The 23,475-nt window shown below is 41.3% G+C and overlaps 1 protein-coding gene across 2 annotated transcripts in view; it reads left to right on the top strand.

The window, feature by feature from the left end:
* Nucleotides 1–23,475, top strand: part of LPIN2 (lipin 2) — a 153,497-nt gene that overhangs the window by 60,319 nt on the left and 69,703 nt on the right. For both annotated transcript variants that reach the window (XM_077492525.1, XM_077492524.1), the window contains exons 4-6: nt 383–669; nt 19,471–19,578; nt 20,101–20,224. In XM_077492525.1, the coding sequence (XP_077348651.1) occupies nt 383–669; nt 19,471–19,578; nt 20,101–20,224 (519 nt within the window). The remainder of the gene's footprint in view (nt 1–382; nt 670–19,470; nt 19,579–20,100; nt 20,225–23,475) is intronic.

A 23,475-nucleotide genomic window follows, 5' to 3' on the forward strand; every position in this document is an offset into this window, starting at 1 on the left:
GCCATCTTCGGTAAGGGAATCGGGTAGTGAAGCCTTGCGGCTTCACAGCCTGGTTCCCTACTGCGCATGCGTGAGTCGCCCTTACTGGTCCCTGCTGTCTTCTGGGACCTGTGTCTCCCCCAGAAGACAGCAGGGGGGGCGGAGGAGGGGCCGGACATGGCATAGATCGCCGCAGAGCCTGCGGCGATTTATGCCTGGAAATAGGAGCAAATACCTGGATTATGCAGTTATCTGCTCCCCCCCGAAAGGTGCCAAATGTGACACACCGGAAAGTGGAAGTTCCATTTTTGGGTTGAACTCCGCTTTAAGTAAAATTAAGGGCACAATGCTGGTAAGATGTAGTTTTATCTCATGTTTCTTTCTATTCTGCTTTTGTATTTAGGAACTGATTCCTGCATACCTGGCTACCTCACCTATACCTACAGATGACCATTTTTTTAAGAATGTCCATAGCCACTTGCCAAACTCTGGGGAAGAGGAAAAAACATCTCCATTGCCTCACACCACAGAGCCTGAGAACATTAGCACAGGGTCTGTGAAAAAGAAGAAGCGGAAAAGAAGAAGAGCTAAGCAGGAGAAGAAGGAGGATGTTCCCGCTATCTCAGGAGCTGAGGAAATATTTGAAATCGAAATCAGCTCAGATGAGGAGAGTCCAGTTCATCCACCAAGGTAACATAAAACAGTTGTCTGTGAAGTTTATTATTTATCTGGGTCATGGCATAGCTAGTAGTAGTTGTCACATTCAACTGGACTCAGGCACTTTTAACCAATTAATATGGAATGTATCCAGGCAGATGTTGATTGTTAAATATGAGGGGAGGTCTGAAAGTTTGTGAAACTGCCTAGTTGTATAATCCAATCACCATGGTGCTGGGGACAAGTGAAACAATCTGGGACAGGTGTTAATTGTTTAAACTGCATGATCAAGTTGTGAATCGTTATTTGCCGGGTAGAGATTTAAAACCGCATTATACAGTATGTAGGTGACAGATGTTGTCAAAGGTTTCACGCGCCCCCCCCCCCCAAAAAAAGGGGGGGTGGTTGTCCAGGATTTTGTGAATTGCCTCTTTTACATCACTTGCAAATATGTGCACCTCGCTACCCTTAAAAGATTGCCACCTTTTTTTAGCTTTCAATAGGGACACAGGGTCAGACGGTTTTCTAAGACAACTAGAGTATGCTGCTCTCTGCTGGAGAAATGGGCACTGGCAAGCAAAAAAAACCTGTTACCCAGCTAGTTATACCCCTCTCACTCACGTTGTGCTTCAGTTTTTTTGCTAGCATACTAGGACAATGGAGAATTCCATTTCTCCTCATGATATCAATCTATTTTTTTTCACGTGTCTGTTTAGTGTGAGTCCATGAAACTTCATTTTGCAGTTTCCTGGAATGGCTGATCCTTGGCGCTGTCTTGGAAGCTATACCTGCTGAAGACGTGGGGCTTGCCTGTAATGTGAACTTCTGGCATTAGGCTCTGCCTAGTTTCTCGTGTTCGCTCTTGAGCACTTTACAGGTTAGGGACCACGACACACCTGCTGGCATAATCCTGTCCCTGAAAACACCCACTTGAAGGGCGAAGGCTCTTTGCAATGTGACATGTTTCACTAGGTTTTATATTGACACTTCTTTCAGGCTGACTGAGTCTCTCTCCATTATTCCTAAGAGTCCTCATAAGGTGACTTCAGCAGCTCCACAATCACGTTTATAGGCTTATCGACCAGGTTTCATCTTTTTCCTGTCGAGGCACACTCCACTAGGTCCGTAAGTGCCTCTTGAGATTTTTGGCATCAGGCATCTGTTTCTCATATTTGCAAAGCTTCCGCCTGCGCTTCTGTTCACACATTCTGTAATTCTTGCCAGGTGGATATTTAGGCCTCAGTTTCTTCAGGCAGCTCTTTTGAGCTGCAACTAGCCCCCAACTTACCCTGTTGTTGTTTTTTTAACATGTTAGTCTTTTAGTTACTGTGTTGCTCAAAGCTCAGTTGGACTGCTTTTGGACATCCCTGTTGTGTTTTTTTTTTTTTTTTTTCTTATTGAACATCGAAAATGACTTGTCGAAAAAGGTGGGCACATGCATTACCTTTTTAATGAACAATACTGTAATGATTAAACAACTTGTGTCGTCAGCCTAAACAATTGGGGGAGTCTAAGTATCCAGGTATGAGAACATGTGAGGAACAAGTAGGTGGCCAGTTTCTGTTGATAGGAAAACAGGCCATGAACAGAACAATAGGGCTAGCTTTGCGTCCTTGGAGATATGCAAGAGTCCAAAATTCCTGGACCGGAATCCAATAAGTTGCTGGCACATCCACCAAATAGGAGGACATTGCATTGACCACAGTCCCTAAAACCACTTACTATACAAAGAATTTGTATGTGCTATGCGAGCTGAAATCCAATACTTTTTAAGCTGCCTCCAGGGTCAAAGTATTAAGTGAGCATTTCGACCAAGCTTTGTTCAACTCCTCAGGGTCAAAAGGAGTCACCAAGTCATGCTCCCAAAGAGACAGGGGAGAGTAAACCAGCAAGGTAGTGCCTGAGTGCAAACATATATGCTCAAAGGCTGTTGTTTGGAATGGGAAGGTGAAGGTGCATTGTAGAGGGGTCAACAAAGCTGGAGGTATCGGAAACATTTCCGAGGACGGTGCTTCATAGGTTTCCGAATGGTTGGCCAAAATGGAAAGGAACAAGGATGTGAGGAAGTGGCATCCATGTGTGAAACCATGCAAGGTCCACCAAAACAACGACCCTGGTTGTTCAAGGCCCGGAGGGAAGAGAATTATTCAGGAGAGGAAGCAAGGGTAGGAAGGAGGGGACATGAGGTTACATGAGTCCCAGAGTTGCAGACTATCCAACATCAGGGGGCTCAAGAGGAATGGGCAGGATCTTTATGGGAGCCATAGTAAGGGTATTACTGGAGTTGGTGCACAGTTAGGGAGCTCAAAGTGCGTCCAGAGTGGAACTTTGTGTGTTCCATGGTGAGCTTGGAAAACTGGGCTGCCAAGTAATATTTAGTAACTTTGGGGACTCCCAAGATTTCCTATAGTCTGTGTGAAAAAGTTGGAACCTGCTATTCATGGGCGTTTATAGGCCCAAATGAACGATATACACTTCTATCTCGTAGAAGGCACAGGAAGAAGGCAGGAACGCGTATGGGTATGGTACGGAAGAAATAAAGGATTTTGGTCAAGATCGTAATTTTGACTACATTTATGTGGCCTATCAAGAAAGGCAGGGGGAACTGCCACGATTGTATGGGAGCTGTTACATTGCATAACAAGGGATAATAATTGGCCCTAAAGAGAGAGGTGTAGGAGGAGTTCAGCTTGATGCCCAAAGATGTTGTCCAATGATATGGAAAACAGGGTTGGAGGTGGATAGGTGGAGTATGATTTTCATGGCAGTAGTCTTGTGGGGATTATTGACAGCAGGTGCTCTGAACTGATGAGCCCCAAATTGATGTGATGGTTTGGCCCCCACAGAGCCTTGATCTCAACATGCCTGGGATTACATGGACAAATGGGATTTGAGGCAGCCTATATGCACAGAAGACCCGTGGTTAGTTCTCCAAGATGTTTGGAACAACCTACCTGCTGAGTTCATTCAAAACTGTGCAATCATACCTAGAAGAATTAATGCTGTTTTTGAAGGCAAAGGGTGGCCACAGCAAATATTGGTTTGATTTGGATTTCTCTTTGGTTCATATACTTTTCATTTTGTTAATTGATAAAAATAAACTATTAACATCTCTATTTCTGAAGGCATTCTTAATATATAGTGTTTTTTCACACCTACATAAAATCAGAAGCTCTTTACATAATATGCATGTATTGTCTGCAAGGGAGGCATGTTGTGATGTGCAAATATGCAAAGTTTCCTCCTTGAGTGATGAGATGTCTGTGCCCTCTCTCATTGCTGTATTGTTGGTACTTCCTATTTTCTTCTGGTCCAGAGTCTCTGGTTGACATGGAGATTCTGGCATAAAATTAGTTACTGCTTTTAGGTTGGTCTGTTTGAGTCATTTGCAATAAATTGTTTATCCACAAGAGAGCGCCCTTAGCACACTTGTTTAGATTAGCTAATCAAAATAATTCCTTATTGACTCTGTAGTTTCACAATAGACATGCCTCTCGCAGGGGTTGAGTTACTAAAACCGGAGAGTGCAAAACCTGGTGCAGCTCTGCATGGTAGCCTATCGGCTTCTAACTTGTTAAATTAAGCTTTGACCAATAAAACCTGGATGCTGATTGTTGTGTGTTTTTTTTTTTTTTTTTTTTTTTTTTTTTTTTTTTTATGCAGAGCTGCACCAGATTTTGCACACTCCAGTTTTAGTAAATCAACCCCACAGTGTTGCTGAATTAAAGGAAACCTGTCATGAGATGAGTATGGAACGTGCCATTGCTGACATCTGACATGAAAATACTCATTGCCTTGTTGCCATCTGACCATTTTTCTTTAGCACGTTAAGTTACTAAAATACAAGTCTGCAAATAAAGCCTTCTGCCTTGTCTCCGACTCTCCTCATCTCCAGGGTTTTTTTGAGTCAGTGAATCAGAAAGTACAGAAGCCAGCGGGTTACTATAAGAGGCAGGTAATTAACATTTTTACCAGGAGGCCAGCAACGGCAGCCCCCATGGTTCTTTCACAGCAGATTTACTTTAAGAAATGGGATAAAAATGAACCCTTTTACTGCCATGGACTTAGTAGTAGAAGTAGGTCTGTCCAATGGCAGTCTTATAGTGCATTTAAAGGAAGGCCAAATATGAAACACAAAGAGCAGCAGAGGACTTTTTCTTCTAAAATTGCAATAATAATTTATGCTTCCATTGATAGGAATACCGCTTGGCTGAGTTATGCTTTGATATTTATCTTAGTCTGTCAAAGAAAGTTATCAGAATATTCATCAAGGCTTTGACATATCTTTTATCATCCGTTTTTTCCTCCCTCTGATTTTTGCTTAGCAGGAAAAAAAAAAAAAAAAATATATATATATATATATATATATATATATATATATATATATATATATATATATATAATATATATATATATATATAATATATATATATATATAATATATATATATAATATATTTTTTTTTTTTTTTTTTTTCATTTTTAAAAAATATAAAAGGTTTCAGAATGGCCCATTTTTCATAAATGATTATGCAAGTGTGATAAATTTGGCATGTTGCCTTTTCAAGAGTATGGATAAAGAGCTCCTTTATAATCTTTTCCTGAAATAATGAACTGAACACCCACACACTATTTTAAGATAACTTTTTGAGACTGAGAATAAGAGATCAAATGAGACAGAGAAAGAGACCAAGTGCATGAATCGCATTCTAGTAAATGTGACAAGAAATAAATTACTATACAGAAATAAATACGTGGGGCACGTTCACATGGAACGGCAATAAGAAAATTGCTCAACAGTAGAAACCAGCTGTATGGGAAAAAAAGAAGATAACATAAAGAACCATTTCAGAGGAAGCTAAAGCAAGACCAAATTAGAGTCTGGTTAGTGTACCAGGGGGTGAAGGGCAAGCTATAATATTATTCTTGGTTATGTAAGTATCCATACGACTCCCACACCTCAAAACCTTTATGCATCTCCTTCCACTAAGTTCTTTCAGCCCCACAATCTGCACAAGAGAAATCGCTGATTCCCCAATCTATGCTAAACAGTGTGGGTGGATGGTTCTCCCCTGCTGGCTATTGCCATTGGACAGCTGGCACCCACTACATGTGATTGGATGCAGTAGGTGTACAGCTGACAAATTTTCCGCCCAGCTCCTTAGATTCTCAGATCGAAGAATTCCAGGCAGTAGAATAACAAGGCCACCCACGGCTCAACTTTTGGCTGATTCATCGGGAATGGGCTGAAATTCGCTCCATGTATGGCCAGCTTAAGAGGGATTTGTCTCACAGTTTCCCTCTTTTTTCCTGTTGTGTCCAATGCCAGGTACACACAGGCGAAAACAGTTTGGCAAGAACCGGAAAACTTTTAGCCCATGTGTACAGCTCCCTGTCCGACAGAAGCCAGCCTCCTGACCGATTTTTGTTGAACAGGCTTGCTATAAAACTGGCATCCGAACAGTATGTCCTGGGAGGGAGGGATTGGGGCGGTCCTTGTCAGAACACAGTTGTACAGCAAGGGAGATCGCTGTACTAACATTGTCCGCGTTAGTACAGCGATCTGTCAGATTTTATTTGTACAGGTTTGAATGGAAAAAAAACGTAGTGTGTACCAGGCTTAACCATTTGCCGACCACAATACATATACAGTTAGGTCCGCACTTAGACACAGGCACAATTTTCATACTTTTGGCTCTGTATGCCATCAGCATAAAATTAAAAACAAAACAATCCAAATGAATTTGAAGTGCAGACTTTCAGCTTTAATTCAAGGGGTTGAACATAAATATCAAGTCCAAATTTTCGGAACTACAGCTATTTTTATATACAGCCCCTCCTCCCCCAAATGTAATTGGACAAATGAATCTAATCATAAATCTTCAATTTTTTTTATATTTTGATAAGAATCCTTTACTGACAATGACTGCCTGATGTCTGGAACCCATGGACATTACCAAAGACTGGGTTTCCTCCTTTCTGATGCTTTGCCAGTCTCTAACTGCAGCTGTCTTCAGTTCTTTCTGCCTTTAGTTTGGCCTTCAGCAAGTGCAATGCATGCTCAATTGGGTTGAGATCAGGTGATTGACTTGGCCATTGCAGAATATTCCTCTTCTTTGCCTTCAAAAGCTCCCGGGTTGCTTCTGCAGTGTATTTTGGATCATTGCCAATCTGTAGTGTGGAGCGCTGTCCAATCAACTTTGCTGCATTTGGCTGAATCTGGGCTGAAAGTATATCTCTAAACACTGCAGAATTCATCCGGCTGCCTCTGTCACCTCATCATTAGACAACAATGACCCAGTGCCAATGGAAGCTATGCATGCCCATGCCATCACATTGCCTCCACTGTGTTTTACAGGTGACGTTGTGTGCTTTGGATCATGAGCTGTTCAACGTCTTCGATACACGTTTTTTTTTCCCCTTCATGTCATTCTGGTACAGATTAATCTTAGTTTCATCCGTCCACAGAATGCTTTTCCAGAACTGGTCTGGCTTTTTGGCTGAGTCTAATCTGGTTTTTTTATTCTTCAGACTTATGATTGGTTTGCACCTTGTGAGGAACCCTCTGTATTTGCTCTCGTGAAGTCTTCTCTTGATTGTAGACTTTGACGATACGCCCATCTCCTGGAGAGTGTCCTTCACTTGTCTGGATGTTGTGAATGGGTTTTTCTTTACCATAGAGAGGATCTTGCGATTATCCACCACTGTCGTCTTAAGTGGACATCCAGGCCTTTTTATGTTGCTGAGCTAACCAGTGCGTTCTTTCCTCAGAATGTACCAAACTGTTGATTTGGCCACTCCTAATGTTGCTGCTATCTCTCTGATGTATTCGTTTTGTTTTTGAAGCCTTACAATGGCTTGTTTCACTTGCATGGACAGCTCCTTTGAATGCATGATGTAGGTTCACAGCAATAGATTCCAAATGCAAATACCACACATAGAATCAACTCCAGACCTTCTACCTGCTTAATTGACGAAGAAATATTGAAGGTGTAGGCTACACCTGGCCATAAAACAACTTTTGATTCAATTGTCCGATTACTTTTGGTTCCTTGAAAAAGTGGCGGGGGTGGCTATTCTTTAGAGCTTTAATTCCTCAACACATACCCTCAAATTAAACGAGTGTGCACTTTCAGCCCATATGCATTATATAACTATAGCTTGAATATGTTTTGGTAAATACCTGAAAAAGAATAAAATAAATTGTGCCGGTGTCCAAATATATATGAACCTAACTCCTATATATGTTGCGCTTTGCAAGTGGTTTACTGTGATTATGGCGGAATATATCAGCTATGACCCCGGTATAATTTTTTGCAGTGCGGCCGGCTGCTCCCATATGCAGTCAAAGAGTAGATACTCTCTGATCGCCACTATGGCCTTGGGGGACCTGAATGACTTTATGATGTCACTTCTGGTACAGGCTGGCAGTAAACAATTTTTTATTTTATTTTTAACGCAAAAATTAAAAAAAAAAAACATTTTTTTTTATTTTTTGCTTTTAAAGGTAAAGATCTTTTGACCCCAGATCTCTCCGTAAAGAGGATCTGCCATCCTTATTTCTTTTACAAGGGATGTTTACGTTGTAACAGTGGGACAGTGTAAAAATAAATAAACAATTGAAAGCGTCCCCATCCCTCCATGCTTGCATGCAGATGTGAATGCATACTGTAAGTCATCCCCTCATATGTAAACGGTGTTATCACCAAACATGTGAGGTATCACTGCGAACATTAGAGCGGGAGCAATCATTTTACTTCGAGACCTCATCTGTAACTACGGTATATAAACGGGTAACCTGTAAAGGCGTTTAGAATGTCAGCTATGAATTTTGAAACTACAAGTAATGTAGTTTGTCACCATTCCATGAGCGTGCACATTTTTAAAACTGTGACATGTTGGGTATCTATTTACTCGACATAACAACATCATCTTTCACATTTTACAAAAAATATTGTGTGTGTGCGTGGTTTTGTTTTTTCATTTTATTAAAATATTATTTTGTTCTTAAAAAAAAAAAAAAATACAATAAAAATGTGTTTGAAAAGCCGCTGCACAAATACCGTGTTCCTAACGGTCTCCGCAAAAAAAAAAAAAAAAGCATAATGTTTGGGGATATTAAGTAATTTTCTAGCAAAAAAGAACAGATTTAAACTTTTAAACAAAGTGCCAGAAAAAGCTTGATCAGCAAGTGGTTAAAGACGAAGTAAACCCTGATGGGTTTACTTCCTCTTTGATTCCCTGCAAGGGTAAAGCATAATGGACTACTATGCATCGCATAGTAGTCCATTATGTGTCACTTACCTGACACAGGAGCCAGCGAAGTCACTGCTGTTCCCTTGTGTACGGAGCCTCCATCTTCTTGGTGGGTCTCGCTGCTCCGGCACTGTCATTCGACAAAGCCGCGATGACGTCACTCCCGCGCTTGCGCACGGGAGCCGCCACTCACGGCATATCGCCGTTGACAGCGGCGCGCTCAGTGCGCCTGTGCACCGCTGTCTACGGCATGCGTGCCTGTGTTTTGGCAAATATCTCCTAAACCGTGTAGGTTTAGGAGATATTTCTTGGACCTACAGGTAAGCTTTAATCTTAGGCTGACCTGTAGGTCAAAGTGGTTTGTAAGGGTTTACAACCACTTTAAGGTACAAGAAGTGAAAGGTAAATCTCCCCAATAGAACACCAGAAACTTGGCAAGGATTTTTATCCTTCCCTACCCTATTCAATGCTAAATGAAACATTTGACAATGGTTATACGTTGATATTTTTTATGTTCCAAAGCATGTCTGTACTCTTGAAAATTCCTTTTACATATTTGATTTTGTATTTGGTAGCTATTTTGTTTTTATTATAAGTTATGCATAGAATATTACTTGTAATTAAAGAGACAGCTTGTAAGGATCAGGCCATGAAAGAGTCAACTGTTTAGGAATGCCAAGTGCCTTTCTGGTCACATACTGATTTCCAGCTTGTTGGAAAATCTCATTGGGAGAATGTTGATTGCTCTATAGAACAGAAAACAAACTGTCTGCAGGTCATCACGTCTCCTTGTCAACTCCTTGTCAAGTCGGGAGTTGAGAGCAGGTCTCAGGTTTGCAGCCACACTGGAGAGGATGTATACATACAGTATATTGCCTCTTTTTCATATTAAAGAAAACCTTATTCTCCACTGACTGTTACCAGGTTAACGTTTGCGTCATATGAAGCGTTAACCACTTAAGCCCCAGTCCAATATGCAGCTCAAGGACCAGGCCCCTTTTTGCAATTTGTGCACTGCGTCGCTTTAACTGACAATTGCGCGGTCATGCGATGTGGCTCCCAAACAAAATTGGCGTCCTTTTTTTTTCCCCCAATTTGAGCTTTATTTTGGGGGTAGTTGATCACCTTGCGTTTTTTATTTTTTGCTCTATAAACAAAAATAAAGCGACAATTTTGAAAAAAAAAATGCAATATTTTTTACTTTTTGCTATAATAAATATCCCCCAAAATTATATATAAAAAAACATTTTTTTTCCCCTCAGTTTAGGCCGATACATATTCTTCTACATATTTTTGATAAAGTAAAATCGCAATAAGCGTTTGATTGGTTTGCGCAAAAGTTATAGCGTCTAAAAAATAGGGGATCGTTTTATGGCATTTTTACTAATATTTTTTTTTTCTACTAGTAATGGCGGCGATAAGTAATTTTTATTGTGACTGCGACATTATGATGGACACGTCGGACAATTTTGACACATTTTTGGGACCATTGGCATTAATACATCGATCAGTGCAGTTAAAAATGCACTGATTACTGTAACAATGTCACTGGCAGTGAATGGGTTAATCACTAGGGGGCAGTGTAGGGGTTAAGTGCGTGTGATGTTTTTTTTTTTTTTACTCTGGGGGGCATGGCTTGGCGTGTAACGTCACTTATCGTCTTTCCCTATGACAGGGAGCAGACGATCAGTGACAGGCTCACTAGGAAGCACGAGGAGAGGTTTGTTTACACTTACCTCTCTCCGTTCTTCAGCTCTGTGACCCAATCGTGGGACACCGGCGGCGATAGGGTCCCGCGGCCACGGAGCTCAGGACCGAGTCGCGAGTGCGCCGGCGCACGTGCGACCCATGGCTGGGCACTTAAAGGGCAATGGACCTGTATGTGCTTGTGCCCAACCATGCCATTCTGCCGACGTATATCGGCGTGAGGTGGTCCTTAAGGGGTTTCAACTGTTAAAAGAGAAGTTTGGCTTAAAAAAAAAATAATAAAATAAAAAATCCTACTTACCTAGGTGGATGCTGCATCTCTTCCCCCATCCAATTTAAAGACTGCAAACTGAGCGATCAAAGACTGCTGATCACTCAATTCCATGAGCATAGAGTTATTCACAGGAGTGCAGAATGAACTGCATTTCTGTGACCCACAGGAAAAGTACAGCCAAATGAGCTTTGTCTGTACTTTTTCTTTTTAACTGTGATCCTTCTCAGATGGATATCCACAGTGGCAGCCTGCATATTTCTATCAACACAGGCTTCCTTGAGACCAGGCAAAGACTAAGCCCCCTGTTCACACCAGTGCGGCTTTGAAATTGCGCTATTTCAGCACAAATTTAAAGCTGCACATCAGTGCAATTTGCACTGCCAATTTCATTGAGACTTGCGACTTCATTTAACAGAAGTCTATGCAAGTCACAATGAAATCCATAAAAAGCTGTGCAGGAAACTTTTTTGCATAATTGCTGAAACATGAGTCACGGCGATATGAACAGTTCCGTTGCTGGCAGTGGGGTGCAATTTGGAACTGTCAAATTGCGTGACAAGTTTTACTAGTGTGACCGGGTGCTCAGTCACGTTTATGTTCAAAACAAAGAGTCATCAGAATTGATCAGGCTGACTTTTTTTTTCTGTAGTTTGTATACACTTGTGCTGTCATGTGATGTGGTGTTTTTGAGAGGAACTCTTTGCTGTTGCCACATAATTTTTCTCTCCAAACATTTGCATTTTGGGTGCAGTGCTGTTTCCAACCAGTAGATGGAGGCAATTGCAAAAAGAAAGCTTAAAAGAAAGCTTAAGGCCCCTTACCCCCTGGAGCGTTGCGGCGTTGGCGGTAAAACTGCACTATTTTTTAGCAACGCTTTACCGTCATTTTAGTAGAACTATTCGGCCGCTAGCGGGGCGTTTTTAACCCCCCCTCCCCCGCTAGCGGACGAAAAAGGGTTAAAACCGCCTGGAAAGAGGCACAGCAGTGGCGCTTTGCCAGTGGTATAGCTGAGCTGCACCATTGATTTCAGTGGGCAGGAGCAGTGTATACACCGCTGCTTCACCGCTCCAAAGATGCTGCTAGCAGGAGTTTGTTTTTGTTTTTTTACATCCTGCAAGCGCACTGCTCCAGTGTGAAAGCACTCGGGCTTTCACACTGGAGACACAGCAGCGGCTGTTTCAGAGCACTTTGCAGGCGCTATTTTTAGCGCTGTAGCGCCTGCAAAGCGCCCCAGTGCGAAAGGGGCCTTACTGTAAATGGACTTCAACAGATCAGACTGAAAATTTGGCATTTCCGTTGCATCCTAGTTATTGGCTAACTTATTAACGGCGTTGTAAAGTCTCAAAGTTTTTCACCTTAATGCAAAATATGCATTAAGGTGAAAAACCACCTGTGCTGCAGCTGTCTCCCAGAGCCCCCCTTTTTCCTTCCTGAACCCCAGCATTCCAGCGATGAGCACAAGCCCAGCAGCTCCAGCCGCAGTCTCCAGTGCTGTCAATCAAATCTAGTGAAACGGGAGCCATGGGCAGAGCCGAGTCCTGCTGTCTGTGTCAATGGACACAGCAGCTGGACTCTGGAGTAGGCCCTCATGGGTGCCCCCATGGAAAGCGGCTCTCTGTGGGGGCCACCCGATGAAGAGGCAGTGCCAGTAGCACCGCTGAGGCACCCCAGAAAAGGATCTGGGCCGCTCTGTGCAAAACCCGTGTACGGAGCAGGTAAGTATAACATGTTTGTAAAGGTTCATTTTTATTTTTTAAAAGAACAATCACTTTAAAGATGCAAGCTTTCAGGATTACTTGGATTCCTTCTTCAGGCCTTCTGCAATTCAAAAATAGCTCTGAAACCCACATCTTTATACACAATAAAATATTTAAAAAAAAAAATAATTCCTATGTTAAGTTGTATTGGCAATTGTAAAGGGTTGAACTGTCATACATAGAAACAGAACAGTCTTTCCTGCCAGTTTTTGAATCTCTAATTGGATGCAGCCAATGCTCATCTAACAATTTTCTGCCCTGCTCCCTTAATTTTCATTTTGAAGGTTGTCCTGCAGGAGGATGCCATCAGGGTCACCAATATCTCAAAATTCACTATGTATATGACCAGCTTCAGTCTATAACAGCCTTTCTCAGCCTTTTCAACACAGAGCAACCCTTGAAATAACTTTCTGCTTTCAGGGAACCATTGCTAAAAAGGACTATATCTACCACTCATGATTTAGTGCAGGTTTCCCCATAAATATACCTTTCAATCGCAAGCTGCTGACGGATAGATCACATCCCCACTGCTCGCCCTCCATTATCACTTCTGTATGCCATGTGGTGCTGGTAAACAAAGAGTGTCTCCGCTCTTCCCTGCTGGTTGTGAACCGCACTCCAGAGCCATGGCTACCACAGCCGCTCCCCTGTGTACCTCCTACACCAAAAAGGAAACTGCTACTGCCCTGTTTCAATGTAAGAATGCGCCATGCTGCCATGTAATCATGTGCCCTGCTTACCCCCTGTACTCTACCCTCCTGGCCCCTTGCCCTGCTGCTGCCCCCCTGTACACTGCTATTAAGTTGGACCCAGAATTGAGCATATGTGCAGAAAAAAAAAACACAATTTACTTATTAAATAAGTACATTTTAATATTTATTCTAGAATTAAATGTTTTTTTAAAAATAATTGTTATATCACAGCTCGTGGATCACACCAATGTTCTGTGACCTGTGAAAAACATTTCTGAGTTTTTAAACTTTTTTCAAGGGGTTCCTCCAAGGTGAAAAGGTTGAGAAGCACTGCATTTGTGTGATAGTCAATGGGAAGAACGCCTCTTACACTTGTGGTTGTTGGAAATCGCTAAAATGATCATTGGTGTCAGTGGGAACTTATCTGAGAGGCAGAAATTTCTATTCGCTCAAGGAACCCTTTGCAACCTCCTGGAAGAAACTGCTCTTTAAAATTAGAGATCAGGAGTGTTATTGGGGTAATTGACTCAGAGACCAGAACTCCAGGCACAATTATCACCTGAAATGGGAGTTCTTTTGAAATGTTAATATACCAAGGATGCAGTGAATGACAACTGTTATTGATATACAGCTATTATTCTTGACACCCTTGTATAGTAATGGTAATTGTAAGTACCCTAATCAGAGTTTAATGGGTGTGTTAATGGGCTAATTGACTAGGAGCTATGAATTCTAGCCACTTCAGCCCCGGACCATTTGGCTAGCAAAAGACCAGAGCGTTTCGGGATTCGCACTGCTTCGATTTAAGTGACATTTGCGCGGTCGTGCGACGTGGCTCCCAAACAAAATTGACATATTTTTTTCCCCACAAATAGAGCTTTCTTTTTGTGGTATTTGATCACCTGTGCGGTTTTTATTTTTTGCGCTATAAACAAAAAAATAGCGTAAATTTTGAAAAAAATTGCATTATTTTTTACTTTTTGCTATAATATCCCCCAAAAAAAAAAAAAAAAAAAAAAAAATATATATATATATATATATATATATATATATATATATATATATATATATATATATATATATATATATATATATATATATATATATATATATATATATATATATATTATGAAAAACATTTTTTTTCCCCTCAGTTTAGACAAGTTGAGATACGGTTTCTTCCCTGCCTGTGCTCCATGCAGTCTTGATAAATCTCCCTTCGTGTATTTGGAACACCTCACACTGCTTGCTGACTAGGACTGATTAAGTGGTGATCTATGGCCATCTGCTAGAATAAGTGAAGTATTGATGTCAGTGGTTAGCAGGTGCGTGAAGACAGCGTCACAATAGTTCCACCTGCTTACTCCCGAAGTAAAGCTGGTGCCCTGATGCTTGCCGTGCATGTGGCTAATGACACTGGAGAGGAAGACTTTTTATTTTTTTAAAGCTGAACAGAATTTATTGACTGAAAAGTGACTGGGCACAGTAAAAAGCTGGCATGTCAGCAAGTGAATGCCCCTTGGTAGAAAGCAGGGCGAGTGAGCATAGTTGATCATGGGCATCTGTGACTTGGTTTAACGTGCCCCTTGTGCCATAGCAATTTGAGATTTTAGATAATGGTAAGGCTCTATAAACCTTTCCTCTAAATTTGACTATTTTATACTAGATGAGTTGTAAATTTGAGGCATCTGTCTTCAGGTTAAATACCATTTCTGAAAACAATAAGCATAAGCTACTGCCCTGGGCATGTTCCAGTCCTTAATTTGCATCTTCTTTCACAATAAATTGTTTAGTAATAAATTGATATGACGGACTAGATATTGCAAAATAATAGATTGCAACAGTTCCTGTTGTTTTTTTTTTTTTTTTTCCCAAGTTTTCATATACAAATCCCATGATGAATGTTAAATATTTCAGCTGATCTGTTACACATTATACAATCGTGGGACTTTGAATTTATGCAGACCAGTTAGCCTGGGAATTCAGGGAAAGAGGAAGGAATGTGAATTCAAGGGGGTGCAAAGACACAGATTTTTCTATCGGTTACCAGCCATGCAGAATGTTGTATAACAAGTTACTCTAACAAAAAAAAATCTTCTATAATAAACTGTTTACAAACAACAAGGAAACTCCACCTCTAGAAAATGTATCTTGTCCAATCGGTGTCCTCCCTTTTAAATTGTCCAGGGTTTTTCCATACCAGAATACATATTGAGTGGCTTTGATATATGTTGAGATGGGTTGTGTTACGTTTTTTACAAACTCACTAGAGGGGTTCACTTTAATTCACCAACACCTGCCCTTGAGCCCCCAGCAGGCAAGAATTGTCTCTGCTGTTATGTATGTTCTATTCTCATTATGAATCTATTCTACCTTTTGTGAACGCTGATAAGAAAAGTCAGATTCACTTTACGCTTCGTTGTCGTTGATTAAGATGGGGTGTTTAAAAAAAAAAAAAAAAAAAAAAAAGTTATGAAGTTGATGGTGGCAAGATTTGAATAGTGAATGGATGTGAGGCCAAAAGGAGAAGTTGGAGTCCAGAATTACACCTGGCACCTTGACAAATGAGGAGCTGCAGTTCAAAGCTATACTATACAGGGTATACACTGTACTACTAACATATAAGCACACACACAGGTTGGACTTGATGGACTTGTGTCTTTTTTCAACCTCACTAACGTGCATCCGGAAAGAATTCAGATCGCTTTACTTTTTCCACATTTTGTTATGTTACAGCCTTATTCCAAAATGGATTAAATTCATTATTTTCCCCAAAATTCTACAAACAATACCCCATAATGACAATGTGAAAGACGTTTTTTAGAAATCTTTGCAAATTTATTAAAAATAAAAAATCACATGTACATAAGTATTCATTGCCGCATTCATCTTTCCCTCAATCCTGACTAGTCTCCCAGTTCCTGCTGCTGAAAAATATCTCCACAGCATGATGCTGCCACTACCTGCTTCACTGTAGGGATGGTATTGGCCAGGTGATCGATGGCTGGTTTCCTCCAGACATTACCTTTGCCATTCAGGCCGAAGAGTTTAATCTTTGTTTTATAAGACCAGAGAATGTTGTTTCTCATGGTCTGAGAGTCCTTCAAGCGCCTTTTGGCAAACTCCATGCAGGCTGTCATGTGCATTTAACTGAGGAGTGGCTTCTGTCTGGCCACTCTACCATACAGGCCAGATTGGTGGAGTGCTGCAGAGATGGTTGTTCTTCTGTAAGGTCCTCCTCTCTCCACAAAAAAATAATGGAGCTCTGTCAGAGTGACCATCAGGTTCTTGGTCACCTCCCTGACTAAGGCCCTTTTCCCCCAATCGCTCCGTTTGGCTGGGCGTCCCGCTCTAGGAAGAGTCCTAGTGGTTCCAAACTTCTTTCATTTATGGATCATGGAGGCCACTGTGCTCATTGGGGCCTTCAATGCTGCAGAAATGTTTCTGTACCCTTCCCCAAATCTGTGCCTTGGTGCTATCCTGTCTCAGAGGTCTACAGACAATTCCTTGGACTTCATGGCTTAATTTGTGCTCTGACATGCACTGTTAACTGTGAGACCTTATATAAACAGGTTTTATAAACCTTTTCAAATCTTGTCCAATCAACTGAATTTACCACAGGTGGATTCCAGTCAAGTTGTAGAAACGTCTCAAGGATGACCAGTGGAAACGGGAGGCACCTGAGCTCAATTTTGAGTGTCATGGCAAAGGTTGTGTATACATATGTACATTGATTTTAATAAATTTGCAAAGATTTCACACAAAGGTCTTTCACGTTATCATTCTGTGATATTGTTTGTAGAAATTTGAGGAACATTTATGAATTTAATTAATTTTGGAATAAGGCTCTAACATAGCAAAATGTGGAAAAAGTGAAGCACTGTGAATACTTTCCAGATGCACTGTATGTTCTTATGCTACCTCTTTCCTACAGAGTCCCCTAAATAATCCATTAGGGCACATTACTAGAAATACAGTATCTCACAAAAGGGAGTACACTCCTCACTTTTTTGTAAATATTTATAGCTTTTCATGTGACAACACTGAAGAAATGACACTTTGCTACAATATAAGTAGTGAGTGTACAGTTTGTATAACAGTGTAAATTTGCTGTCCCCTCAAAATAACTTCAACACACAGCCATTAATGTCAAACCGTTGGCAACAAAAGTGAGTCCGTGTGACTCGTTAGTGTTACAAGGTCTCAAGTGTGAATGGGGGGAGCAGTTGTGTTAAATTTAATATCATCACTCTTACTCTCTCATACTGGTCACTGGAAGTTCAACATGGCACCTCATGGCAAACAACTCGCTGAGGATCTAAAAATAAAAGAAGAATTGTTGCTCTACATAAAGATGGCCTAGGTTATAAGAAGATTGGCACTGAAACTGAGCTGCAGCACAGTGACCGAGACCATACATGGTTTAACAGGACAGGTTCCACTCAGGACAGGCCTCGCCAAGTTGAGTGCACATGCTCAGCCTCATATCCTGAGGTTGTCTTTGGGAAATAGACATATGAGTGCAGGGGTGGGGGTTCAGCCTGTCAGTGCTAAGACCATACACCGTACACTGCATCAAATTTGTATGCATGGCTGTTGTTCCAGAAGGAATCCTCTTCTAAAGAAGATGCACAAGAAAACAGTTTTCTGAAGACAAGCAGACTAAGGACATGGATTACTAGAATCATGTACTGTGGTCTGATGAGACAAAGATAAACTTATTTGGTTCAGATGGTGTCAAGCGTGTGTGGCGGCAACCAGGTGAGGAGTACGAAGACAAGTGTGTCTTGTCTACAGTCAAACAAGGTGGTGGGAGTGTCATGGTCTGGGGCTGCATGAGTGCTGCCAGCACTGGGGAGCTACAGTTCATTGAGGGAACCATGAATGGCAACATGTACTGTGACATACTGAAGCAGAGCATGATCCCCTCCCCGCAGAGACTGGGCCGCAGGGCAATATTCCAACATGATAAAGACCCCAAACATGTCTCCAAGTAGACCACGGCCTTGCTAAAGAAGCTGAGGGTAAAAGTGATGGGCTGGTCAAGCATGTCTCCAGACTTAAACCCTATTGAGCATCTGTGGGGCATCCTCAAATGGAAAATGGAGGAGTGCAAGGTCTCTAACATCCACCAGCTCTGTGATGTCGTCATGGAGGAGTGGAAGAGGACTCCAGTGGCAACCTGTGAAGCTCTGATGAACTCCATGCCCAAGAGGGTTAAGACAGTGCTGGAAAATAATAGTGACCATACAAAAGATTGAAACTTTGGGCCCAATTAGGACATTTTCACTTAGGGGTGTACTCACTTTTTTTTTGCCAGCGGTTTAGACATTAATGGCTGTGTGTGGAGTTATTTTGAGAGTACAGCAAATGTACAATGTTATTCAAGCTGTACACTCACTACTTTACATTGTCAGTGTCATTTCCTCAGCGTTGTCACATGAAAAGATAAAATATTTACAAAAATGTGAGGGGTGTACTCACTTTTGTGAGATACTGTAGGTGTTCATTTCTGATGAAAGACACAATGTAAGCGCTAACAAGCAGGGCCCTTTGATTCCTACTGTAATAAAGTATATTGTATTTGTACTGTCTACCCTCAAGTTGTGAAGAGCTGCATGAACTGCCTGCACTATATAAATCCTGTTTAATAATAATAATGTAAAACTATATATATATTTTTTCTTTTTTTACAAACTGACATAAGAATGCAACAATGTGCAGTACACTTTAACCACCACAAGGTGATGCTGACTGAATTCTGTATGCTGGCAATGATAAGAAAATCATCTCTTTTCATTATAATATTTGAACATGCGTTCTTGTAGTAGAAAGCAGTAAATATTTTATACAGTGTAAGAAACGGTGATTCTTGTCAATACTGGTTAGTTGAAACCTAGACATCTGATTTGCTTTTTCCAAGATTGTTTAATAATCATCCACACTATGAGAAAGGGGGTTTCAGACCAGTAAGAACATTCTGCATATTTGATGATTGAATCTAAATATAAATGCTGTGTTCACTTTTGGTGATGAAGTGTAAGTCAGCCCTGAAGGTTTTTTTTTGTTTGGTAATAAAATAACAAAATCTGTGGGTAATTTTATTTGTAACACTAATACATTTTTGTATATTAAATATCTTCCAACAGATCATCTTCAGGCTCTGCCTCTAAGGAGGAGGAATATAGAGAACAGTTTATCTGCCATTCATCTGATCACTACGCCTTGTCGGACGGAGACTGGTCTCCACAAGACAGGTATAGAGCTCCACAGCGAACACCTCCTTTTGTAGCTCTGTATTCTTCTATGTTTTTTTTGTGAAGGATTGTGTTAAAGTATTCACAAGTTCATTTTGTCGTCTTTGAACCCATTGACCTGAATGTTATCAGTTTTTACCTTTATTTTTGGTTATGACCGTGTAATCTACAGTGGATTTAAAAAGTCTACACACCCATGTTAAAATGTCAGGTTTCTGTGATGTAAAAAAAAAAAAGACAAAGCTTAACTATTTCAGAACTTTTTACACATATAATGTGACCTATAAACTGTACAAGTCGAATTGAAAAACAAACTGAATTTTTTTTTGGGGGTGGGAGGGGGCTTAAAATAAAAAAAAAATATTGTGGTTGCATAAGTTTGCACACCCTCTCATAACTGGGGATGTAGGTGTGTTTCTTGCCTACATGGAATGCCATACCTATTGGATGTTTTATAAACTCTACAGCTATTTTGAATTTCAGCCAAAGCCATTTTACAGTCTTGCTTTACTTTGTTCTCAGTGGTTATTCACAGTCTTTTGGTCCAAAGAGTGATTCAGAGCTAGAAGTTAAACCCACGGAGAATATGCTCAGAACAGAACCTCAGATGGAGTGGACGTGGGGAGGCTTCCCAGAGTCTGCCAAGGTACAGCATGTTGTCTTTACAAGCTTCATAGTTGGAAATATGGGCATTGTTTGTCTTCATAAATAGACAGATATGACACATTTCTTGTCTACACTACGGCCAAATGTTTTTGTTTAGCCTCTCTGTCTCTGGAACTGTAATAAAGACCATTTTGCCATTTGTCATGCACTTTCCTTAAGAATAGTGGGATAATTCCAAGACCTTAAGATAGCCGTAAACAGGCTGAATTTCGGCCAATTCCTGCCGAATCAATCAAAATGCAAGCTGTGGTTGTCCTGTCGGCAGTATCTGTTTAAAAAAAAAAGATTTAAACTGACTGAACTGGGTGGAAAATGATCAAACAGTGACTGCATCCAATCAGATGGTCAGTGTTTGCGTATTCAGACAGCCACAGGTGCAGCAGCTGCCTGAATACAATATCCGGCAGAGGAAACTCTTCCCTGCATGGGTGAATCAAGGGATTTTCTCTAGTTCAGCTCACAGGCTGGTTAGAGAAAACCTATATGTGTAACTTGTCTTTCTGTATGTTAAATGCTTCCTATTTTCTTGGATTTATTTCATATCCATGGTTGTAGTTAATCACTCAAATGGCTGTGCATCAAAGAGTAAAATGGGGGACCTTGCTAAACAGATGCCGAGATAAAACTCTGTATAACTTACACAGAATGCACATTGCAATAGAGGGTCAACAAGTTAATGTCAATGTGCATCGATATTAAGTATGAGATCTACCCTGGATATGTAATGAGCAGCCACTATTCTTTTATCAGAAATCAAAGGCACTTGTGTAACAAAAAACTGGACGAATGCTGGATGTGTTGCTTTTCTGCATTGTTGTCCCTGGCAAGTAAAAGATTTAGGCCCCTTTCACACGGGGCGGATCAGTAATGATCCGCTCGCTCCAGCGGGGATCGCTCCATTGTCCCCGCTGAGCCGGCTGCGGACAGGGCGGTCTCCGCACACTGTGCGGGGACCGCCCTGTCAGCTCTCCGCTCTCCTCTATGGGGATCGGACGAGCACGGACCGTGTGTCCGTGTTCATCCGATCCGCTCTGCAGACGGACAGAAAAATAGTATTTTCCTCCGTCTGCAGAATCGGACATTTGCGGAGGCGGACAATAGCGGGTGTCTGCGGATGCTCATCCGCAGACACCCGCTATCCCATAGGGATGAATGGATGTCCGTATTTCATCCGCAAACGGATGGATGAAATACGGACATATCATCCGCATGTGTGAAAGGGGCCTTAAAGAGTTTTAATAAAAATGGAAATTCAGTGTTTTTTTTTTTAATCCAGCCAACAGAATAATATAATCTGCATAAAATAAAAATAAAATAAAACATAGCAGATATTTGTAGTTTGTTGTAAATCGGGCTGTTTATCCTTCAGCAAAGTTTCTGTGCCAGGTTTACAGACCTGTGCATCTCTATTCCTAGGCACTCAAGTGTGGCGGTTTGCAAAGTTTTAGGATGGATTTATTACTGAAGATAAAACCGATTTCACTCTTAGGCCAGATTCACACCTATGCATTTTTAGTGCTTTTTGCATTTTGCATATTTGCACTATAGAACGTGTTCCCTAGGAAACCATGTTAAATGGACTGCAGTGCAAATCTGCAAAATCCAAAAAGCACTAAACCTGCATAGGTGTTAATTCAGTCTTAGGGCTAGTTTTACACTTGCTTCAAAACAAGGCTTCGGACAGGCTTTGTTAAAGCTCTTTGAACGCCTTCAAACCCCTGTCACTAAATAAAATGTTTACACGCAGATCCACGTCCCTTCTCTGTTACCGGGCAATCGTGGGTGCCTGGCAGACATCGTGGCCGCCGGGCACGCGCATCGTGTCCCCAGCGATGCGGTGAGCTCACACTCACCACAATGCTGGGAGGCAAAGGACATCATATAACTCCCACTCAGAGGGAGGAATATTTCCTGCCTCCGTCATTTTACAATACAGCGGTAGGGAACTGGTTAAGTATGTAAACCGTAAAAAAGGGAGGACAGACCATATTGGCCCCATAAAGAAAGAGGAAGGACATCTGGTTACAAAGGATGGGGAGATGGCAAAGGTATTGAATTTATTCTTCTCCTCAGTCTTCACGAGGGAATCGGGGGGGGGGGGGGGGGGGGGTGTTCAGTAACCAAAACTGCAGTGTGTAGCCTTATGACACATCACAGGAAGCACCTTCATGGTTAACAGAGGACAGAATTCTTGGGAAACTTAACATTAATAAATCACCCGAGGGTATTTGGGGAATTCAGTCAAGTAATTGCCAGACCATTGCTCCTAATTTTTACTGACAGCCTACTGATTGGAATAGTACCAGCTGATTGGCTTTTCTCCAGTGTAGCACCAATATTTAAAAAGGGCCCAAAATGCATCCCTTGGAATTATAGACCAGTTAGTCTAACATGAATAGTATGTAAACTCTTGGAGGGGATGATAAGGGACTATATACAATATTTTAGTAATGAGAACGGTATCAATAGCAGTAATAAGCATGGATTCATGAATAATTATTGTTCTACTAACCTTCTATGAGGAGGTGAGTTGTCAGCTAGATAAAGGAAGCCCCGTAGATGTGTATCTGGATTTTACAAAAGCATTTGACACCGTTCACCATAAACTTTACTGTACAAAATAAGGTCCATTGGCATGGACCATAGGGTGAGTACATTTATTGAAAACTGGCTACAAGGGCGAGTTCAGAGGGCGGTGATAAATGGGGAGTACTCCGAATGGTCAGGGGTGGGTAGTGGGGTCCCCTAGGGTTCTGTGCTGGGACCAATCTGGTTTAATTTGTTCATAAACTACCTGAAGGATGGGGTAAAGGGTTCAATCTCTGAGTTTGCGTACGATACTAAGCTGAGCAGGGCAATAACTTCTGCGTAGGGCAGGGGAAACCTTGCAAAAAGATATAAACAAATTAATTGGGTGAGCAACTACATGGCAAATGAGGTTCAATGTAGAAAAATGTAAAATAATGCATTTGGGTGGCAAAAATATGAATGCAATCTATACACTGGGGGGAGAACCTCTGGGGTAATCTAGGATGGAAAAGGACCTGGGGGTCCTAGTAGATGATTGGCTCATCAATGGCATGCAATGCCAAGCTACTGCTAACAAAACAAACAGAATATTGGCATGCATTAAAAAGGAGATTAATTTGAGAGAGAAAATAATTCTCCTGCTCTACAAGACTCTGGTCCGGCTGCACGTAGAGTTTGCTGTCCAGTTCTGGGCACGGGTCC

Source organism: Lithobates pipiens, unplaced genomic scaffold (assembly GCF_037356315.1).
Source record: "Lithobates pipiens isolate NorthernLeopardFrog02 unplaced genomic scaffold, aLitPip1_a1.2 Scaffold_19, whole genome shotgun sequence".
Taxonomy (NCBI): domain Eukaryota; kingdom Metazoa; phylum Chordata; class Amphibia; order Anura; family Ranidae; genus Lithobates; species Lithobates pipiens.